Source organism: Gossypium arboreum, chromosome 10, assembly GCF_025698485.1.
Source record: "Gossypium arboreum isolate Shixiya-1 chromosome 10, ASM2569848v2, whole genome shotgun sequence".
NCBI lineage: Eukaryota > Viridiplantae > Streptophyta > Magnoliopsida > Malvales > Malvaceae > Gossypium > Gossypium arboreum.
Window position 1 is genome coordinate 128,500,372 of NC_069079.1, and position 23,144 is coordinate 128,523,515.

Below are 23,144 nucleotides of genomic sequence, written 5' to 3' on the forward strand. Positions count from 1 at the left end.
GTCAGCATGTTTTTATTGACATGACAAAAGTACACTGACGTGGATGTGCTTTAGATTGTGTTTTTTCTAGAGTTTTTGAGTTATTTGTATGTTATTTATCATATCAATAAAAGTATTTTCACGTCAGCACGCTTTTACTTACTTGGTAAAAGCGCTCCTACAAGAAGGCGTTTTTTTTTTAAATTTCTCTTTAAAACATTTCCACATAAGCATGTTTTGTATTTTTTTGAACCATTCCAGTAAATAATGTTTTAAGTGGCCCATTTCCATAAATAATGTTAGAAATGAGTCTTTTTTAGTAAAATACCCGAGATTAAAATCAAGAATGAAATTTTTTTGAATTCAAATGTAAAATGACGAAATTAAAATAAAAATAATTATTAAAGAGTATTTAAATTTAATACTATAATATAAAATATATCTATATTATTTTACATTAAATAATAAGATATTAAAATCATGTTATATTAAATAATAGTTAAAATTATTATTACACTAGAGAAATAATAATAATGGAGTAAAATGAAAATTTCTTTTATCCATTGGAGGTTCAATCTGTGCAGTGGACCCTCTAGGATACAAAAATTACTCAAACGAGACCAATATTAATTAACTAATCAAAAATCAGTTCGTACCAATTGAATTTAAAAATAAAAATAAAAAAATTAAATCAATTGAATTTAAAAAAAAATAATCAAAACAAATAGACCAATTGAATCAACAACTTGATAATGTTTAAAAATTGGTAGCGTCAAATTATTTAGTTTCACCAGAAAAATGTTTTTCTTTAAGGTCCTCTAAATTTTCAGAAATAGTAGTATTTTTCTAGTATTTATATAGGTAATGTCATTCTACATGGATCTACTAAAAAAATAATTTTTTTATCTCGATTGCTGACGTGGTATGTTGGTGAAGCTAAACTCTTTAACTTCACCAATTTTTATTGTAGGTTTTAGATTATTTACATGTTTAATAAAAAAATGGATTATTTTCATAAATAATCAAAAATTTTTAATTATTTTTATAAAAAAGTTGCTATTTATGAGTTAAATTATTCATTTAAGCTCGAAGGTCTACCTTATATATATAAAAAAATAGAATAAAATGATTTCTTTTTTCTACAAGAATTTCCATCAAGGATACTAAAAGTATAGATCATTCCAAGGTAAAACGATGGTGGTAGATAAAAGACTGGATTGCCTAAGGAGAAATTGATGGTTTATTTTTTTTTTAAATTAGGATGTAGTTGATTTGTAGGGTTTGATTTTTTAGATTGTCTCTTTATTTCTTCTAGGTCGGATGATTAAAGTCCCTTAAGAATGGAGTAGGATACAACTTTTGCATTAATTAGAAACTGCTCCATCAATTAACGGATGTAGCAGTGTAAGATGCGTGGTACCCATTCAGAGGTTGTATTTAATTTTCAAGTTTAATAGCATCTATTTTTCATATCTCAAAAGAAAAAAAAAACAAGATCTAAAAAATGGAGTAAAGTAGAAAAAAATAAACTTGATTCCGGTTAAGCTTCAACTTTCTCAAACTTAACTCACTTTAGACTTTTGTATATATTTTATTTAAACATAAAAATATTGTATAAATTTAAATTTTAATAAAAATATTATTAGAAATATTAAATATTAAATTAAGCATTATATATATTTAAAATTACAGGTTTAAAATATACTAACATATGCCAGTTATAAATATTAATGGAGATAACAAAATAAGTTCTTAGACTCAATCAATTTTAAATAAACATAAACTCAATTCCAACTCATAAACACCTCTTACTATCTATAAAAGGGAAAGGAAAGGGAAGATCATATGTGATAAAAGAGGAACAAACACGGATCCATACATGATAAACTCTAATATAACGGTTGTAGGAACAAACCAAGTAAAAATTAATGAACAACTTTCTTTTCATGAATAAGATTGAGTTGTTATGAATTTTGAAATTGTAAATTCAAAATTATATATGGAACTCCCTCAAATAAATAAATTTCTCTTCTTAAAACTTTTTTTCACCATTAAAATTTAAAAAAATTAAAAATTCTTGATTGTTTTATTTTCTCAATTTTTTCTTATTTTCTTTTAATATTCTTTGTACTGTTGTTTTCCAAGTTGTCCTTTCATTCTGGATAAAATTTATATTGGCCGGGCAAAAAAGAATTGGAGGACATGAGTTTGAACATTAATAAACATTGATGGGTAATTTAGGTAATGTGTAAAAAACAATATAGTAAAAATAATAAATAATTGGAGCAAACTACATTTTAAGTCATTAAACTACTAGTAAGTTTATGTTTTGGTCGTTTAACATTAAAAAGTTACAAAATGGTCACTAAATTATTCAAAAGTTTTCTTTAAGTCATTAAGCTGTTAAAATCACTAGTATATGTCATTCATTGTTTGTACGCTAACTCTTCTACCCTTGCTTTTCTATAGTTTAGATTTTTTTTTATGAAACAACTTCAAATGTCACGTATTTACGAATCAAAATATAAATAGTTTTGTTCTCTATTCTTCTTTACCAACCACTAGATTGACTTGATCTAATATATGTTATTCTACTCGTCGAATGAGTATTGATCCGTTGTACCATTCATTGAATTGTAGCTTTAACATCGCTAGTCGGACTTTAAAAAAATTAATAGTCTAATGACTTAAATAAAAATTGTTGAATAGATCAGTGATTAAAATAAAAATCTTCAAATAGTTCAATCATTATTTTGTAACTTTTAAAATTAAATAATCAAAATATAAATTTATTAACAGTTTAGTGATGTTAAGTACAATTTTTCCAACTAACTAACCTTTCTTCTTTTGGTCTTATCCAATCAATTATGAGAAATGCCTGTTGGGTCTTCAAACAGTTATTCTTTGGAAGAAATGAGATGAGGGTTGGCCTACTAACGTGAGTGACTATAACTTTTCTTCACATGCCATTTTACTTTATCGATTTTGTATGGAATCCAATGTGGAAATCACTTTACAGTTTTTGGAATTTTGTGTCCACCTAACCTTTTCTTTTGCTCTCATTTCTTATTTGCTTTTACTCTTCTATTTTTTTTTTGTTATTTAGTGTCCTTATTATTTATTCCATAACTATAATCTTTTAATCCTAATTATAAGTTGGATTTATTGAACTTTCTGTTTTTAATTTCTTGTTATTATTCTTAATTTCATTAATAAATAAATAAAATTATTTCCTAATTTTCCAATTTCACTAAAAACTTGTGATTTTGTCTTCCGTCCACTTTGAATATATGTTATTTTATTTAAAAAAAAGTTACGTTCCATAATAATAATAAGGGTAAATTACACCAATTATACCAACAGTCACTCAACTTTGGGGTAGCTAACAAAACAGTCATTTAGGTTTCATTTCAGTCACTCGACTTTTAAAAAATAACAAAACAGTCACTAATGTTATAAAAAAGTGATAAAATAGTTACCGATTAACATATTTCGTTAATATTTTAACGGGACAGCTGATGTGGCAAGAAGAAGGAGAAGAAGAAGAAGATCTGATTCCGATATCGTCCAATGGCAAAACTTTGTCCGTAACCGCTGTCGTAAAACTCTCTTTTACTTCGCTGGAGCTCTTCGCGTCGCCATCAAGAATGATTTTAGAAGCTTACTCCTCAAATGATTTTAGAGATTTTAAAAGCTTACTCCTCAAATGATTTTAGAGGCTTACTCCTCAACCATTGCAACAACACTTTGGGTTCATGTAAAGCTATGGATTGCACCGGCAGCTTTGTTCCAACGAAACCTCCATCATCCTCCAGACATTTTTAGATTCTGATTTTTGTCTCCAACCCAGAGGCGACAGCTTCACCTACCGGTCCGTCTTCAACTGTATGATCGTCGGCTCGATCCCTTTCTTTTTCTGGCATCAAACAACTTACCCCAAATCTTACTCTATTTTCATTCACAGTAACTTAGTCAAAAACGGTACCTCCTCCATTAAAACTGTTCTTCAAAGTTACTGCAAACAAAAAATAAACCAAATAAGGGAGAAAGTGATTCAATACATTCCCAAATTAGTTTATGCAAAACCCGAAAAGGGTTTAAACAATGTAAAGGATACAGAATAGGTAAGAAAGTTTCATCAAACATATGTTTTTTTTTCTTTGAAAAAAATGGTGGATTGGGTTTCAGGGGATGTGTGTATTTGTGCAGATGACATAATTTATCTGCAGTTTCGGTGGTAACAATGAGAGACCATAAGCCTCATTGGAGGCATCTATATTTTTTCTCCTCCTTCTCCTCATTTTTTTCTTCTTTTTCTCTTCTTCAACCTTAAATTGGTGCTGATATTGTTAAATTAGTGGATGAAAACAGAGTAAGATTTGAGGTAAGTCACAGTTTATGAAAGGGGAAATTGAAATTGATTTCCACCATGAAAACCCAAAGATTTATGAAAAGGGAAATTGAAGTCTAATAGGATTTACAGAGGAAGGAACCTGTTTTTCATCTATTTTATCTCCAAGCATCTCCATTTTTTCTCTTCTTATTCTTCTTCTTCTTCTTTTTCTTCTTCATCTTCTTCTCTTATTATTTTACAATATAAATCCTAAATCAATACTGATATGGCTGTTTAATTTGGTGCTAACCGGCCAGCTAAGCGCCGTCATTTGTCACATCACTTTATCGTTACGTCTGTAACGAAAAACGGTAAAAGGGACTGTTTTGTCACTTTTTAAAAGTTGAGTGACTGAAATAAAAATAAGATAACTATTTTGTTAGATACCCAAAAGTGTAATTTACACTAATAATAATAATAATAATAATAATAATAAGTTCAGCAATTTGCTGTCCAAAGAAAAATAATTACCAACCTCACCCCCAAAAACAGCTCTTCAAAACTTCTCATAAAGAGAAATACTTCTCCACTAATACATCAAATATTCTACTAATACTGAGTTTGTCAAATACTTACAGATCAGTTTGTGGAATCTGTTCTGGACCAGCAGGAGAAATGGCAGAGGCTATTGTGTCCTTAGCTGTTGAAAGAATTTCTGATTTACTCATCCATGAAGCTGTTTTCCTCAAAGATGTGAAAGATCAAGTTGAGAGCCTAAGGACTGAACCGAAGCGAATGCAGTGTTTCTTGAAGGACGCGGATCACAATCTTGAACAAGATGCGCGTTTCCAGAATCGGGTGTCGGAAATGAGAGATCTTGCTTATGATGCTGAAGATGTCATCGACTCTTTTATTCTTAAAGCAGCACATCAACGAGGTTTTCATGGGATTGTCAAGAGATTCACCTCCATTTTCACCAAACCTTATCATCTGCACAAAATCGGGGTGCAGGTCAAAGCAATCAAGACCAAGCTCCAAAACATTTCCGAGAATCTTCCAGCTTTTGAGATACCCGGTGATGGAGAAGGCTCTAGCTCAATTTTCAAGGTGCAGCAACGGTTAGGAAGGGCATACTCACATGTCGAGGAAGAGGACGTTGTTAGCTTGGAGGTTAGCACCAAGGATGTCATGACCAAATTGATGACTGAAGAAGATAGATCCCACGCCGTAGTTTCCATAGTCGGCATGGGGGGCCTCGGTAAGACTACTCTTGCCAGAAAAGTATATAATCATGTTGATGTGAGACGCCATTTTGATTTCTTGGCTTGGTTTTCTATCTCTCAACAATGTAAGCGGAGAGAAGTTTTGCTTAGTGTCTTGAAGAAAGTTCTCTCTCCTTCTAACGATGAAAGAGAGAAAATTGAGAAAATGGACGAGATTGAGCTGAGGAGAACGCTTTTTGATGCTTTGAAAGAAAAGCGGTATTTGGTGGTCCTCGATGATATTTGGAGAAGCGAGGATTGGGATATTCCTAAACCTGCTTTTCCACGAGGAAGAAAGGGAAGCAAAATATTGTTCACAACACGAATAAAAAATGTGGCTTCACGTGCCGATCCTTGGAGCACTCCCGTGGAGCTCTCACTTCTTACAGATGATGAAAGTTGGAATCTTTTGTGTAGGAAAGCATTCCCACGGAGCAAAATGGGTTCTCAATGCTGCTCAGAAGAATTTGTGAAGCTTGGAAAAGAGATGGTGAAAAAATGTGGAGGTCTGCCTTTAGCAATTGTTGTATTGGGAGGCTTGCTAGCAACAGAACAGTCATTGGCTCAATGGGAGATGGTTCACAAAAACATCCATCGTCAATATGGTGCAGTGAACCGAATTTTGGTTTCAAGCTACAATGCCTTGCCTTATCCTTTAAAACCATGTTTTTTGTATCTTAGTCGTTATCCAGAAGATTGGGAGATACCGAAAAAAGAACTCATTCGTTTATGGATCGCTGAAGGTTTCATTCCGGAAAACAAAGAATTATTGATGGAGGATTTAGGCGAAAAATTCCTAAAAGAGCTTATAGATAGGAGCTTGGTTCAAGTTAGCAGGCGAGACTATACAGGAACAAATGTGGAGACATGTCGAGTGCATGATCTCTTGAGGGACTTGTGCATGGAGAAAGCAAGAGAGGAGAAGTTCTTGGAAATTATTCCACAACCACTGCATGAACTTGAAGTGACATTGGCAGAATCTATGCTACGAAGAATTTCTATTCATCCTAGTAAATCGAAAGTTTATTTGAAGGGAGAGCATCCAAAATTACGTTCTTTGTTGTTTTCTCAGAATGAGGAATTGGTAGAATTATGCATTTCAAATTACAAAAGCTTCAAATTTTTAAGAGTGGTGACTCTTGCAAAAAGGGGCAACTACAAAAAGTGGTGGCATGTGTCGACTGAAATTGGTAATCTCCAACATTTGAGATACTTGAAGTTATACTACTACAATGGCAAAATGATTTTGCCGCGATCTATTGGCAGGTTGAAGAGTTTGTACACTTTATACATCAAGTCTAGTTTTGGCATTGTAATTCCAGATGGTGTGTTTAAGTTGGAACGTTTAAGGCATATTGTAATAAAAGTGGATGGGATATTCCCCGTACGTGGATTTCGTTTGCGGCTAGGGTTCACTTCAAAAAATATTGAAACTTTGAAGTGCATAGAGGTGGATGAGAAGGCGGTTGAAAATAATGCGGTGCTTAGGTGGACTAATATTCAGAGTTTAGGAATAGTATTTACCAGAGCAAAATATGTTAAGCCTACCCTAATATTGCTAACCAAATTGCAACGCCTTAGATCAGTGTCCTTAAGTATTTTTGATGGCTTAGACCCAGACTTAGAACCCCTTTCTCAATATTATCACCTCTCCAAACTGAAATTATTCAGGCGGATAGAAGATAAGCCACATCCAAACGGTCATGTTTTGAAATTTCTTCCATCAAATATTGTCAAATTAACTTTGGCTGGTTGTGAGCTGAGCCAAGATCCAATGGTCGTATTAGAAAAGTTATGTCATTTGAGGTGATGTGCTCTTCAAACGGATTTCCTAAACTTGATTATCTTCGAATGATTTTTTTAAGTAAGTTGGAGGAGTGGGAAATAGAAGAAGGTGCAATGCCATGCCTTCGAAAATTGATGTTGTTTAGTGTTCGTAGTTTAAGGAAGCTTCCAGAAGGATTGATGTATATTACTACTCTTCAAGAATTGAATTTAATACAAATGCTTCCGTCATTGGAAGAAAGGATTAAAGTAATAGATGGAAGAGAAGGAAAGGATTTCTATAAAGTGCGCCACATTCGCTCCATCAATATTATTTGATCCCAAAATAAAAGGAGCCAACATCAAGTGAGGTATTTATTTCTATAAAATAATAATCTTTAAAATAATAATCTTTACATTCTTTTCTTTTCTTTTTACCCATAGAATTAGAAATTGATATAATATTGATAAAATAACATGATAGAAGAATATATCTCTAATTACCATAAAATTGTAATTAAAATATAAAAAAGAATTTCTAATCATATTTCTAGAAAAACTAATTTTTAATATTATTTTATTATTTCATATTTTAATTATAATACATAAGAGATGATGACATATACATACCATTTGTTTTCTTGATGTTGGTTATCTAATCAGTACTGGAATGCACTTTACCGAGATATCTAATGAAATGCACTTCACCGAGATATCTAATTTCATTAAGTGTGTATGTATTTTTTATAAGAATTAGATTGCTATATAGTATGAGCTTTGGATGAAGTGATTGTTTGCTATATATCTAATGCTCGCTTCAGGCCTCCCAATTTGCTTATTTTTTTTAAAAAATTATCTTCTTATTAATATGTCATTTGCATCTATTTGATTGAAATTAATCTAATTTAAACCGAAGAAAGAAATTCTAAATAACTCATTAGATGTTAAATGGTTAAATTCATTATTTAAATAGCAAAACAACCCTTTAAATTTACAACTCGCTATTTCAATTAAAAATTAGATGATACAATGTCAATCAAAACATATAACATGTATACTTTTATATGATATAACAAAAATATGTACGATTTCTTATAACAAAATGTATAAAATAGATTTATACTAATTTTGACTTATGTTGAATGATGATTAATTTTTTTATCAGATACCCATTTGACACAAGTTCAAACTATATGACGCCCATCCCCACCCAAATATTTTATAAAAAGAGTCGACATTAATCATTTTGAAACTTTTAACCGTTTAATCAATGATATTAATCATTCCATAAAGTTTTTTTAATCAAATTCATCATAAAGTATTAAATACTTTTTACTCATTTACTATTTACTAAGAACAAACCGATAATTAAATATCTTTGAGTTTAGAATTATTTCAACTTTTATCTTGAACCAAACATGGTACTGTAACATATCTAGTAACGCGCTAATTGTCCTATAATCAAACATTTTGTGAACTAAACTCCCTTTTAATCTAAATTCATAAAAGTTTGTGTGCTTAAGAAAGTTGAGTTTCACATAATTTATTCTTCCTATAAACAATAAGAAGAAAGTAGCGACTCAACTTTCGATTGAAGACTTGTTTTAATAAGGTTACACAAATCAAAATGTAGTAAATTCAGGGAACTCTATGTACTAAGATAACCCTGTTAAATGCTTCATTTTCAATCAACCGAGAAGCATTTATATACATGTTTCTGAAAAGTAAAATTCTTAGCCTCACATTTGTAAGCAGTTTTACCCTGATATGAGACAAGCCTACTGATGAAACAGAAGTTACGGCAAGGTGATCAGAAGAGGCATTCACTAACCTCACACGATAATGTTGTTTAATCGGCGCTCAAAGCAATTGACGAAGCAATCCTGAATAAATTGATAGGTTATCAAAAAAATTATGTTGGTTAGGATAATATTTTTTTTAAATTAATTAAAAATATTTTTCCAAAATTCTCCCACTTTCCATCCCATGTCCAACTTCCCCACTTTCCTATTTTTTCCACTCTTCTTTTGTTTTAACATTAGTTTTGTTGCTGCTAGTTTTTTTCTCTCTCTGTTGATTCTTTTTGTTTCAAATTTTCCCTTTTAATTTCTCAATTTCACGTTAGTTTTTCCATTCTTGAAACTTACGAGGAATGTTGAAGAGCGGCATGTGTCAAGTGAAATTGGGTAATCTCCATCATTTGAGGTTAAGATGCAAACTCAAAATACTCTTGCCATGGGCTATTGGAAAGTTGAAGAATTTACACACATTGTACCTCTAATGCCATTATGACTCTGTAATTCCAAATGTAGTATTCAAGTTGGAATGTTTAAGGCAATTTGTGATGAAATGGTATACATACCCTTGTTAAAAAAGTTGTTTTCTCCTGTGGCAAAGCTTTTCTTCAAAATATATTAAAACTTTGAAGCACATGATGGTAAATAAGAAGTTTTTTGAAAATAATGAGGCACTTAGGTTGACCCATATTCAATGTTTAGGAATAATATTTAAGAGTTCAAAAGATATTAAGTCTATCCTACTATTGCTAATCATATTGGATCACCTTCGGTCATTGTACATGTGTTTGCTTGACTATATTAACCATGACAAGTCAACTCATCTAGACTTGGAACCTTTTTATTAGTGTCGTCACCTCTCCAAATTGAAGTTAATAGGGCATATAAAAGAAGATCCACATCAGCGCCATCATGTTTTGGAATTTCTTCCGTCAAGTATTGTCAAGTTAACTTTAGATGACTCCATGATGACCCATGATCCAATGGGTGTGTTGGAAAAGTTACCTTGTTTGAGAATTCTGAAGTTAGAGAATTCAACATATGATGAGAGTAAGATTATATGATTTGCCAATAGTTTCCTAAACTTGATTCTCTTGAAATGAGATTTCTACCAGGGTTGAAGGAGTGGGTAATAGAAGAAGGCGCAATGTCATGCCTTCAAAGATTGGAATTGGTCAATGTCAATAGTTTAGAGATGCTTCCAGAAGGATTGATGTATATTACTACTCTCTAAGAAATAACTATGAGTTGGTCATTGAAAGAAATAATTAAAGTGATAGATGAAAGAGGAAAAGATTTCTATGAGATACACCACATTCCCTCTATCCAAATACAGTAATTTGCTTATATCTAAATAGGTGCATTAGGAATTTATTTCTCTAAAATAATAATCTCTTCTCTGCTTTTTTTTTTTTCTAAAAAGAAACTTGCAATATCATTTCATAATTTCTATTTTATATTCTTTTTTTATCATTATTATTAGTATAAATAAAAGATGATATACCATTTTCATGTTGTTGCTGGTAGGGTTGGATGCTTTCTTTCATCTCCAAATGCAAGCCTGCAAAGAAGCTCAACATTAATTGATTCTTCATCGATTTAAGTTTATGGATTTTAAGGAAAGATTTATGATATTCTATTTTTCACATTGCTTGCACTAATAATGAACTCTTTGCCCTTACTTTTCTGCAATTTTGAGTTTTCTTTTCATAAAACAATTTTATATATCACGTATCTACGAACTAAAATCTAAACAGTTCTCCCCCGTTCTTTGATACCAACCATCAGATTGACTTGATCTAATATATGTTTTTTTACTCATTAATGAGTATTGATTTATCGAACTATTTATCGAATTGTCGCTTGAATCTTACTAGCCAAACTGTCTTTTTTTTTTTAAAAAAAAGAACTTAATAGTTCAATGAATTAAACAAAATTTTTTGAATAGTTTAATAATTTAAATGAAAACTATTAAATAGTTCAATATCTATATTGTAATTTTTTAAATTAAATAATTAAAATATAAATTTATTAATAGTTTAGTAAATTTGAGTATAATTTATACAAAATACTTATTTTTTTTTTTGTTTTGGTCTTATGCTATCAATTATGAGCAACGACAGTTGGGTGTTCAAATGGTTGTTATTTGGAAGAAATGAAATGGAGGGTTGACCTACTAATTAATGTCAGTTTCCCACAACCTGGCTTCCGATGTAGAAATTGCAAACAACTTTTACTTCCAATGTGTGGAAAATCTGTTGGCGCTTTTGGAATTTTGTCACCCATAGTTTTTTCTGTCCACCTAGCAATTTTGTTTTTATTTTAAAAAATAATTCAAAAAATTTAATTATCTATGAAAATGATTTTTTTATTAAATATATAAGTGACATAAAAAAACCACATTTCAGAATGGATGAGGAAGATAATTTTAGAAATTGGTAGCGTCAAATTATTTAATTTTACTAGAAAAAGGTTTTTTTTAAGGTCTCTTAATTTTTCAAAAATAATGGTATTTTTTTAATATTTATATAGGTGATGTCATTCTACATAGTTTTACTAAAAAAATAATTTTTTATCTCGATTACTGACATAGTATGTTGGTGAGGCAAAACTCTTTGACTCCACTAACTTTTACTACATTCAAGGTCATTAAACTACTGGTAAGTTTACGTTTTGATCGTTTAATATTAAAAAGTTACAAAATAATTATTAAATTATTTAAAAGTTTTCTTTAAGTCATTAAGTTGTTAAAATCACTACCATATGGCCTTCATTGTTTGCCCGCTAACTCTTCTACTCCTGCTTTTCTATAGTTTAAGTTTTTTTTTTCATGAAACAACTTCAAATGTCACGTATCTATGAATCCAAATCTAAATAGTTTTGTTCTCCGTTCTTCGGCCTCAACCATCAGATTGACTTGATCTAATATATGTTATTCTACTCATCGATGAGTATTGGTCCATTGTATCATTCATCAAATTGTCATTTTAACCTAGCTAATCGGACTTTAAAAAAACTAATAGTCTAATGACTTAAATAAAAGTTGTTGAATAGATCGGTGGCTAAAACAGATACCTTCAAATAGTTATAACTTTTATAAATTTTATGTAAATTTGGAAGAATTGAATTGAATCTTATTTTATGTAAATTTTATAATAATTTTATAATATTTTGTAATTTTATAAATTTTGAAATTTTAAGTATAAGTTTGAATCTTATTTTATGTAAATTATGTGTATCCTCCTCAAATAAATAAATTTCTCTTCTTAAAAAAACATCCCTGATTGTTTTATTTTCTTTCACTCATCAATTTTCTCTTTCATTCTTGATAAAATTTTATATTGTCCTAATATCTTCCACTTTAACAATTGTGAAGTTTATTTATGGGTAATTTAGGTATTATATGAAAAATAACACGAAAATAATAAATAATTGGAGTAAACTGTTCTAAAAGTCACTAAACTACTAGTAAATTTACATTTTGATCAATTAACTTTAAAAAGTTACAAATGATCACTAAACTATAAAATATTTTTATTGAAGTCATTGAGTTGTTAATGAGTATATGAACTATAATTTAAATACTTTTATTCTTCATTCTTCGATATTGATCATCATATTGATTTGATTTAATATATATTTTTTACTTGTTAATGAGTATTGATCTATTGTTTTATTCATTAAATTGCAGCTTGAACTTCACTAGTCAAACTTTTAAGAAAGACTTAATAATGAAAATTTTGAATATTTGAATAATATTTTAAAATTTTATAATAATTTGGAAGAATTGAATTGAGGTTCGCCTAGTAATGTCAGTGATGATAACTTTATGTTTTCTTCACATTAATAATAATAATAATAATAATAATAATAATATTTTCAGCTATTTACTGTCCAAAGAAAAATAACTACAAACCTCACCCCCAAAAATAGATCTTCAAAACTTCTGATAAAGGGAAATACTTCCACCACTAATACATAAAATAATCTACTAATACTTGCCAATTAGTTTGTGGAATCTGTTCTGGGCCAGCAGGAGAAATGGAAGAGGCTATTGTGTCCTTAGTTGTTGAAAGAATTTCAGATTTACTCATCCATGAAGCTGTTTTCCTCAAAGATGTCAAAGATCAAGTTGAGAGCCTAAGGGCTGAACTGAAGCGAATGCAGTGTTTCTTGAAGGACGCAGATCACAATCTTGAACAAGATGCGCTTTCCAGAATCGGGTGTCGGAAATCAGAGATCTTGCTTATGATGCTGAAGATGTCATCGACTATTTTATTCTTAAAGCAGCATATCAACGAGGTTCTCATGGGATTGTCAAGAGATTCACCTCCACTTTCACCAAACCTTATCATCTGCACAAAATCGGGGTGCAGGTCAAAGCAATCAAGACCAAGCTCCAAAACATTTCCAAGAATCTTCCAGCTTTTGAGATACCCGGTGATGGAGAAGGCTCTAGCTCAATTTTCAAGGTGCAGCAACGATTAGGAAGGGCATACTCACATGTCGAGGAAGAGGACGTTGTTAGCTTGGAGGTTAGCACCAAGGATGTCATGACCAAATTGATGACAGAAGAAGATAGATCCCACGCCGTAGTTTCCATAGTCGGCATGGGGGGCCTCGGTAAGACTACTCTTGCCAGAAAAGTATATAATCATGTTGATGTGAGACGCCATTTTGATTTCTTGGCTTGGTTTTCTATCTCTCAACAATGTAAGCGGAGAGAAGTTTTGCTTAGTGTCTTGAAGAAAGTTCTCTCTCCTTCTAACGATGAAAGAGAGAAAATTGAGAAAATGGACGAAATTGAGCTGACGAGAACGCTTTTTGATGCTTTGAAAGAAAAGCGGTATTTGGTGGTCCTCGATGATATTTGGAGAAGCGAGGATTGTGATATTCTTAAACCTGCTTTTCCACGAGGAAGAAAGGGAAGCAAAATATTGTTCACAACACGAATAAAAAATGTGGCTTCACGTGCCGATCCTTGGAGCACTCCCATGGAGCTCCCACTTCTTACAGATGATGAAAGTTGGAATCTTTTGTGTAAGAAAGCATTCCCACGGAGCAAAATGGGTTCTCAATGCTGCTCAGAAGAATTTGTGAAGCTTGGAAAAGAGATGGTGAAAAAATGTGGAGGTCTGCCTTTAGCAATTGTTGTGTTGGGAGGCTTGCTAGCAACAGAACAGTCATTGGCTCAATGGGAGAGGGTTCACAAAAACATCCGTGGACACTTAAATGAGCTCTCACACCAAGATCGTAAATATGGTGCAGTGAACAGAATTTTGGTTTCAAGCTACAATGCCTTGCCTTATCCTTTAAAACCATGCTTTTTGTATCTTAGTCATTATCCAGAAGATTGGGAGATACCGAAAAAAGAACTCATTCGTTTATGGATCGCTGAAGGTTTCATTCCGGAAAACAAAGAATTCTTGATGGAGGATTTAGGCGAAAAATTCCTAGAAGAGCTTATAGATAGGAGCTTGGTTCAAGTTAGCAGGCGAGACTATACAGGAACAAATGTGGAGACATGTCGAATGCATGATCTCTTGAGAGACTTGTGCATGAAGAAAGCAAGAGAGGAGAAGTTCGTGGAAATTATTCAACAACCGCTGCATGAACTTGAAGTGACATTGGCAGAATCTATGCTACGAAGAATTTCTATTCATCCTAGTAAATCGAAAGTTTATTTGAAGGGAGAGCATCCAAAATTACGTTCTTTGTTGTTTTCTCAGAATGAGAAATTGATAGAATTATGCATTTCAAAATACAAAAGCTTCAAATTTTTAAGGGTGTTGACTCTTGCAAAAAGGGGCAACTACAATAAGTGGTGGCATGTGTCGACTGAAATTGGTAATCTCCGACATTTGAGATACTTGAAGTTATACTACAATAACAAATTAATTTTGCCGCGATCTATTGGCAGGTTAAAGAGTCTGTACATTTTATACATCAAGTTTTGTTATGACATTGTAATTCCAGATGGAGTATTTAAGTTGGAACGTTTAAGGCATATTGTAATAAAAGTGGATGAGATAAACCCCGAATGTGGATTTCGTTTGCGGCAAGGGTTCACTTCAAAAAATATTGAAACTTTGAAGTTCATAGTGGTGGATGACAAGCCGGTTGAAAATAATGCGGTGCTTAGGTGCACTAATATTCAGAGTTTAGAAATAGTATTTACCAGAGCAAAATATGTGAAGCCTACCCTAATCTTGCTAACCAAATTGCAACGCCTTGGGTCAGTGTCCTTAAGATTTTTTGATGTCTCACACCCAGACTTGGAACCCCTTTCTCAATATTATCACCTCTCCAAACTGAAATTATGGGGGCAGATAGAAGATGAGCCAAATCCGAGCGGTCATGTTTTGAAATTTCTTTCATCAAATATTGTCAAATTAACTTTAGTTGACTGTAAGCTGAGCCAAGATCCAATGGCCGTATTAGAAAAGCTATGTCATTTGAGGATTCTCCATTTGAAAGAAGCATATATTGGGAGTAAAATGGTGTGCTCTGCAAATGGATTTCCTAAACTTGATTATCTTAGAATGTTTCTTTTAACTGAGTTGAAGGAGTGGAAAATAGAAGAAAGTGCAATGCCATGCCTTTGAGAATTGGAGTTAGCCTATGTTTATAGTTTAAGGATGTTTCCAGAAGGATTGAGGTATATTATTACTCTCCAAGAATTGAATTTAACGAGAATGCCTTCGTCATTAAAAGAAAGAATTAAAGTGATAAATAGAAGAGAAGGAGAGGATTTCTATAAAGTGCGCCACATTTCCTCCATCCACATTTAATTGATCCCAAAATAATCAGAGCCAATATCACTTGAGGTATTTATTTCTATAAAATAATAATTTTTGCATTCTTTTTCTTTTCTTTTCACTCATAGAGTTAGAGATTGATATAATATTGATAAAATAACATGATAGAAGAATATATCTTTAATTACCATAAAATTGTAATTAAAATATTAAAAAAAAGAATTTCTAATCATTTTCTAGAAAAACTAAAATTTTAATATCATTTTATTATTTCATATTTTTAATTATTATACATAAGAGATGATGACATAAACATACCATTTTTCTTCTTGATGTAGGTTATCTAACCTGCATTGGAATGCACTTTGCCAAGATATCCAATTTCATTAAGTGTGTTTATTTACTTCTTTTAAGAATTGGATTGTTATATAGTATGAGCTTTGAATGAAGTGATCGTTTGCTATATATCTAATGCTCGCCTCAGGCCTCCCAATTTGCTTACTTTCCTAAAAAAATTATCTTCTTATTAATTGGTTCTTCATTTGCATCTATTTGATTGAAATTAATCTAATTTAAACCGGAAAAAAAAAAATTCTAAATAACTCATTCGATGTTAAATTGTTAAATTCATTGTTTAAATAGTTAAACAACCCCTTTAAATTTACAACTCACTATTTCAATTAAAAATTAGATGATACAATGTTAATCAAAACATATATCATGTATACTTTTATACGACATAACAAAAATATGTACAATTTCTTCTAACAAAATGTATAAAACAGATTTATACTAAACTTGACTTATGTGGAATGATGAATTTTTTTTTTTTTTAAGTACCCGTTTAACACAAGTTCAAACTATATGACGCCCATCCCCACCCTAATATTATATAAAAAGAGTCAACATTAATCATTTTGAAACTTTTAACCGTTTAATCAATGATTTTAATCATTCCATAAAGTTTTTTTTAATCAAAATCATCATAAAGTATTAAATACTTTTTACTCATTTACTATTTACTAAGAACAAACCGATAATTAAATATCTTTGAGTCTAAATTATTTCAACTTTTACCTTGAACCAAACACAGTACTGTAACATATCTAGTAATGAGCTAATTGTCAGGTTAATCAAACATTTTGTGAACTAAACTCTCTTTTAATCTAAATTCACAGAAGTTTGTGTGCTTAAGAAAGTTGAGTTTCACATAATTTATTCTTGCTATAAACAATAAGAACAAAGTAGCGACTCAACTTTCTATTGAAGACTTGTTTTAATAAGGTTACACAAATCAAAATGTAGTAAATTCAGGGAACTCTATGTACTAAGATAACCGTGTTAAATGCTTCATTTTCAATCAACCAAGAAGCATTTATATACATGTTTCTGAAACGTAAAAATCTTAGCCTCACATTTGTAAGCAGTTTTACTCTGATATAAGACAAGCCTACTGATGAAACAGAAGTTACAGCAAGGTGATCAGAAGAGGCATTCACTAACCTGACACGATAATGTTGTTTAATCAGCGCTCAAAGCAATTGACGAAGCTGCTGATTTTCTTTCCTGAGAGACTTAACCTCTTCCATCAGTTCAGCTTGGTTCTGTAATATGGAGCTCATCACACGAGACATCTCCATCTGTTCCAATAATTTCCGCAAATTAGAGCTGAGAATATGTACATGAATGCCAAAGCAACATAAAGGAAAGGATGATAGGAAAATACCTCCTGCATGTGGAATTGTCTTAAAATTTCAATATGCAAGTTCCTCATATCTCCATGAATGGATTTCTGAAATGAATCGAGGGTTTCTTCTAGAGTTCGTTGAAATAGCTGAAGAGTAAAGTTGCTTCCTTGTTGGGGATCTTGTTGAGATGCCCTGGGGGGTTGTAATGTTCCTCCCTATTATGGTCACAATCAATGCAGTGTCATGCCCAGAAAAAAAACTATGAAATATATAGAAATTCGTAAAAATCCTTCATCCAGGATGACTTCACTACTCAAATGCACAAAAAGACCAAAGTGATTAGAGAAATTAATGTAGTGAATAGTTATTTAACCAAACCAGATATCATACATTCATTGCTGGAAGAACTCCTGATGCCGCTGCAGTCAATGAATCAGACCTCGATAACAGGCTATTAAACAGCTCTTCTCTGGTTTCAGCTCCCGTTTTCTTTGTTTTTGGAGAAGCCACCAAATGGGATGTTCCATCACTAAAAGCAGATGTAGTACTAATTCTCTCAGCATATGTTGAAAACCTTCGAGGCGGTGCTAAAGATGCTAGTTTTGGTGAGTCAAGGCTGCCAGCTCTAGTAATGCCTTTTGAACCAAAAGATAAAGCAGACATGGAGCTCGAGGAGAAATGTTCAGGAAATCCCAATGAAGAAGTCTCCTGATTTGAAGAGACATCTTTCGTGTGCAAATTTTCATAGCTCAGGTTAGAACTGGTCTGACTGAGCATTGAAGACTGATCTTGTCCAGCATAAATAGAGCTCGTTGTCAGACCACCAGAAGCTGGCATCCCAAAACGAGATGGCAGCTGGCGAAGGTGAGCAAATTTGTCAGATATTTTCTCACCACCCCAAGCTTCTGGAGGAGTGATGGAAGTCTCTTCACTCTTGGAAGACGGTGTAGGGGTAGATTCCAATGCTGTAAAAGACTTCGTCACATCCTGTAAAGATAAGTGGTGTACAAACATCATTATGGGGAAAAAGACCGAAAAGCCATATTGCTCTCAAAAAACCAAATTAAGTATCAGAAACAGTTCTATGACTAAAGAACATACGATATAATAGCCTGTGAATCAAGCTCAGCTAATTCATTTATTAAGAGAAATGAAAGTTGTTGGAAATGACATCCTCCTGCAGATGATAATAAGTTGTCTGCAATTGTAAATCAGAGAAATCCTCAAAACATGCAAAGCCATACTAAAACACAGTTGATCTATTGGACTTGTTAATACAAACACTCATAATGCTCCAAACATACAACATAATGCAAAAAAAAAAAACCACATTCCCATTCTATGCAAAAATGACAACTTAGGATCAACTCATATACTTGCATGAAACTAGCAGAACATTATCATGAAGATTTAAAGTAATATCTTGTACAAAAAAATCAAAATAAATATGTTATGCATTACTGTTATCAATAACAAAAAAGCAAAAAGCAAAAAACCTGTTGAGACATTGAACTGGACTTCCAATCAAGTATTGGGTGATCACTAGCTCCATCATCAGCAAAAGCAAACCTCCTGCTAGAAGGAAACAGCAGGGAGGATGGCTTCTTATCATTGGGTAGGTGCTCTTTCTTTGCACCATCATGACCATCCCACAGCTTATCCAGCGAGGGTGTAATAGGATGAACATCCACAAGAGGGGAAAATACCTCCATATCATCCTTGAAATTGAATGTAGAACGAGGAGCATGTAATCTCGTTAGTGTTCCACCTGGCCATAGATGGCTTCTAATTGGTGTTTCGAGAGAAGAAGAGAGATTGAGTGTGCTTGATGTTGATCCACTACTACTAGTAAGAGAAGATACTTCTGCAGGACCTGAACGGCCAGTGATACGAGAACCAGAAACTGCTGTGGATGATGAAAGGCTTGTTGATGTCACAGATGGAAGTGGGTCTGGCATAAGAACAGAATCCTCCATTGCACCTCCCAAAAGAGCAGTCTCAGCAGTGCAAGTACTCTCATTAACAATGGCTGGTTTTGATCTTTGCCAACATAAACTTGAAAGAGCCTGATAGATGCTATAAACACTTAGGATTTAAAATGATTAAAGGAATAAGGCTTATTACTTTCCATTTACACAAAACACTTTGAAGTTGGAGCACAAACAAGCAAGCAGTGACATCCAATTAATATCATTAGTTCCACTACAGAACATGATCTATTATACAAATACCATTCAAAATTCCATATCAAGTTAGAGTTCTTGGGGGAAAATAGAAAGCAAGTGCAAACTACAAGAACTTATCAGGGCCTGGGTCCCTTTTTATATTAAAAAGTGATAATAGAGCAAAAGATAACCAACCTCCGAACTACTATAAGCACGAAGAACAGTAAAAGGCTGTAGTTTTCCCCGAATATCATAGAACACCACTCTACCATTACCAGTACCAGCTGCCAGTGTCCAACCATCATCTTTAAATGCCAATGAAGAAAAAGGTGCCTCATATGAAATGAAAGCTGAGGGTCTTCTAGACCCTGAGTCATAAGTGTATAGCTTCTTATCCAACCCAACACTAGCAATAATCTGTTGAAAAGGAAAAAGAAAATTGAAATATCAGAATATTTATCAATTTTTGAAAGATGTCTTAACCATTAAAAAAAAATTCCTTCATCTCAACCTTCCAGAAAAGCTCAGCCTATTCCTTTAATTAAGCCTTAATAAGGAAAAGAAGAAACAATGAGACCTTATCATTGGAGGGTGAGAAACTGATGCCAGCTGTCGGAGCAGAGTGCTGTTTCAACCAAGAGACCTGTAAAAGCCAGTGGATTACATATATGCTTAGAACATCAAGAATATTAAGACAGACAGAGAGAAGAGAACCTTTGGGCTACGACCAGTGGTATCCCATAAATGGACAGATCCATCATCACCTGCAGTCACCAAAATGTGTCGACTAATCCGCGAATAATCAAGTACCTTTAGTTCCTGGTCTTAAATCCATCAGAGGAAAATTAGCTTGCAAACATGACTAAGAACTTAACATAAGCACCCAAATGCAACAAACTCAACAACCTGTGCATCAGGATCTTTTAATTCAGCAGCCTTTGCCCCAGAAGCAAGGTTGTGAAGTATCAGATCCCCACTTAGGCTGATGGAGGCCAAGTGTTCATCTTTGCAGTTATACATAACACCTGTTATTGAGCTGGTATGACCCCTTAACCATTTGATGCAACGCTTCCGCTGCAAATCCCATATTCTCACAACTTGACCACTTCCTCCTGAACATATGTATCTGGATCCCTTGTTGCTAAAGCTAATAGCTAAAATGGACTCCTGTAAATAAAAGGGATATTCTGCTTGTTAATTTGACAAAGAAGGCCATGGAAATAATTATATATAACTTCAGTAACCAAGTAAACTAATCAAGGCTTGACATTATGGATAAGCAATTTCAGGTGTCATCAACGAATAATCAATTTTGGGTGTTGAGTCAAAAACTAGAGGATTTTAGTTTCGCAAATGAGGCCACAAACTCGTTTTCTTTTTTTTCCCTTTTTTTTTTTCATAAAGCATTATGACATCAAATTTGAGGAAAAGGACATCATTCAGATGCAATGCAAAGTGCTAAATGTTTGAAGCAAGCTTATCTGTACATGCTACTTAAGCACATCCTCCTCTCTTGCTAAACACCTCCACTAATGTCAGCTAGAAACATATGGTAATTGTATAGACAGAAATTTCAAGTCACGATGATATTTTGTTCATTATAGTCCTACACTACAGACAATAATGCATAGCACAACTCGTCCACATTAATAAAGAAGAAAGTTCAGAAAGCATGAAACTTCTCTCTTTTGTTCATAAATAACTCAATTTACTCATGATTTAATAATCTAAAATGAGTTTTATTCAAAATATCTTTTAAGTCAGCTGCCAATCCACAACACACATCCTATTGGTAACTTCTATTTCGAGATGTATGCATTCACAACTAAAAACCTTACGCATGACAATATGGTTAGAAACATAAAGTACAACAATTTTGGAATTTAACATGCATGATCTACCTGGAAATGAACATTATATACAACTCCAAAAAAATTTTCGCTTCGATTCAAAACAATAAAACTAAAAGTATTTCAACAATATTCAACAGTTAACTAAGTCCAGAGAAGGATTACCTCAATGTTATCTCCACTATCAGTCCCATCAACCGGAATTGTCCCAATCCTCTGCCCATTTTTCCGCCACAAGGATATCTTCTTATCCTCTCCGGCACTCGCCACCACTAAATCTGCCATAACATTTTCTCAGCCAGAATCAGTTCAAACAACCATATACAAATAAATCCAAAAAAAAAAATACTTAAATTCCCAGCGTAATTGCTAAATTCATCTTAAGTAATGTTCTAAATTTAAAAATTCCACTTATTTAAGTTAAAATGCGGACTTAATCCGTTCAATTCAATATATTATTAATTTCAATTTACATTTTTTATCCAATAAAAAAGAAAAAAAAACAAACAAACCACATTTGCAGCAACCAAACAGATCGTAGCAGCAGATATGTGAAAAAATAAATAAATAAAAAGCTCTAATTTTAAAATAACAAAAGAAAAACGAGCTTACTAGTGTGGTTCCATTTAACTGAGTTGACAATGCAACTCGGAGAAGGCGAGTAACTTAAAACGCAAGGATCGTTCGGTTCAAGCTTGATGTCGAATATCTTCACGGTGTCGCCGCCACTCGCTGCTAGTAACTCCGACGACGGATCCGGTAGATTCATTATAATCTCTTTCGTTTAGTAAAAGGAAAGATATATTTTTTCAAGTAAAAACTTAAAATTTAAACGAAAATAATAAGAAATGAAGAAGATAGAATGGGAATTAATTTGAAAAAATATTTGATTTAAATTGGAATCTGGTGGTTAGAAAAAAAGAAAAAAGAGTGTAAGTAAACCCTACGTCAAAGCGCAAAAGAAAAGAAAGCGAGGGGGTCGAAACAAATTTAAATTTATTTCCTTTTTTTTTTCAACTTTTTAAATTGAATTTTGAAGAGTGTAGAAATGATGGGAAAGACTGGGCGCCCTTTTTTTTTTCATTTTCTAATTTTTTGAAGAAAAATTATTTTTATTTAAAAATGGATTTTAGAAAATATTGGAGTGAAATTGATTATTGTAATGACGAGATTAAAGGGTATTTTACTAAAAAAACTAATTTTTAGCATTATTTATGAAAATTGGCCATTTAAAATATTATCTATCGAAAAGGGGTAAAAAACTCAAAACTTACTTATGTGAAAGCATTATAAGGGAAAATTTTAGGACAACGCTTTTTTGTGGGAACATTTTTGCAATGTCAACAAAAGTGCTACCACGTCAGCATATTTTTGTTGACATGACAAAAGCACGCTGACGTGGGTGCGCTTTAACTTGTGTTTTTTTTAAGTTTTTGAGTTATTTGTATATTATTTGTCATATCAATAAAAGTGCTTCCACGTCAGCACGCTTTTACTGACATGGTAAAAGCGCTCCCACGAGAAAGCGTTTTTTTAAAATTTCTCTTTA

At 32.4% G+C, this 23,144-nt stretch overlaps 3 protein-coding genes across 3 annotated transcripts; 2 read left to right on the plus strand and 1 right to left on the minus strand.

The window, feature by feature from the left end:
• Positions 1-4,554: 4,554 nt before the first annotated feature.
• On the plus strand, positions 4,555-7,644 carry LOC108464507 (putative disease resistance protein At1g50180). The gene has a single exon (XM_017764844.2). It carries the CDS (start codon positions 4,988-4,990, stop codon positions 7,382-7,384), a length of 2,397 nt encoding a protein of 798 aa, XP_017620333.1. The 5' UTR covers positions 4,555-4,987; the 3' UTR covers positions 7,385-7,644.
• Positions 7,645-13,175: 5,531 nt separating this feature from the next.
• LOC108464182 (probable disease resistance protein At1g58602) lies at positions 13,176-15,742 on the plus strand. Its single transcript, XM_053020363.1, has 2 exons — positions 13,176-13,297; positions 13,339-15,742. Exons 1-2 carry the CDS (start codon positions 13,176-13,178, stop codon positions 15,737-15,739), a joined length of 2,523 nt encoding a protein of 840 aa, XP_052876323.1. The 3' UTR covers positions 15,740-15,742.
• Positions 15,743-17,032: 1,290 nt separating this feature from the next.
• On the minus strand, positions 17,033-22,637 carry LOC108464181 (protein NEDD1-like). Its single transcript, XM_017764326.2, has 10 exons — positions 22,208-22,637; positions 21,761-21,873; positions 20,652-20,912; positions 20,460-20,564; positions 20,323-20,388; positions 19,941-20,162; positions 19,077-19,646; positions 17,971-18,567; positions 17,619-17,795; positions 17,033-17,532 (listed from the first exon to the last, which is right to left on the minus strand). Exons 1-10 carry the CDS (start codon positions 22,362-22,364, stop codon positions 17,425-17,427), a joined length of 2,376 nt encoding a protein of 791 aa, XP_017619815.2. The 5' UTR covers positions 22,365-22,637; the 3' UTR covers positions 17,033-17,424.
• Between the last annotated feature and the right edge of the window lie 507 nt (positions 22,638-23,144).

What these genes read in the sequence shown, in the direction of transcription:
- LOC108464181 (XM_017764326.2), bottom strand. Translation starts at nt 22,364, where the DNA reads ATGAATCTACCGGATCCGTCGTCGGAGTTACTAGCAGCGAGTGGCGGC. An exon ending in CCACTGGTCGTAGCCCAAAG is followed by an intron (nt 20,389 to 20,459) that starts GTTCTCTTCTCT and finishes TGGCTTTTACAG; the next exon opens with GTCTCTTGGTTGAAACAGCA. An exon ending in CCAGTTCAATGTCTCAACAG is followed by an intron (nt 18,568 to 19,076) that starts GTTTTTTGCTTT and finishes TTATCTTTACAG; the next exon opens with GATGTGACGAAGTCTTTTAC.
- LOC108464182 (XM_053020363.1), top strand. Translation starts at nt 13,176, where the DNA reads ATGGAAGAGGCTATTGTGTCCTTAGTTGTTGAAAGAATTTCAGATTTA. An exon ending in AGGGCTGAACTGAAGCGAAT is followed by an intron (nt 13,298 to 13,338) that starts GCAGTGTTTCTT and finishes ATCTTGAACAAG; the next exon opens with ATGCGCTTTCCAGAATCGGG.
- LOC108464507 (XM_017764844.2), top strand. Translation starts at nt 4,988, where the DNA reads ATGGCAGAGGCTATTGTGTCCTTAGCTGTTGAAAGAATTTCTGATTTA.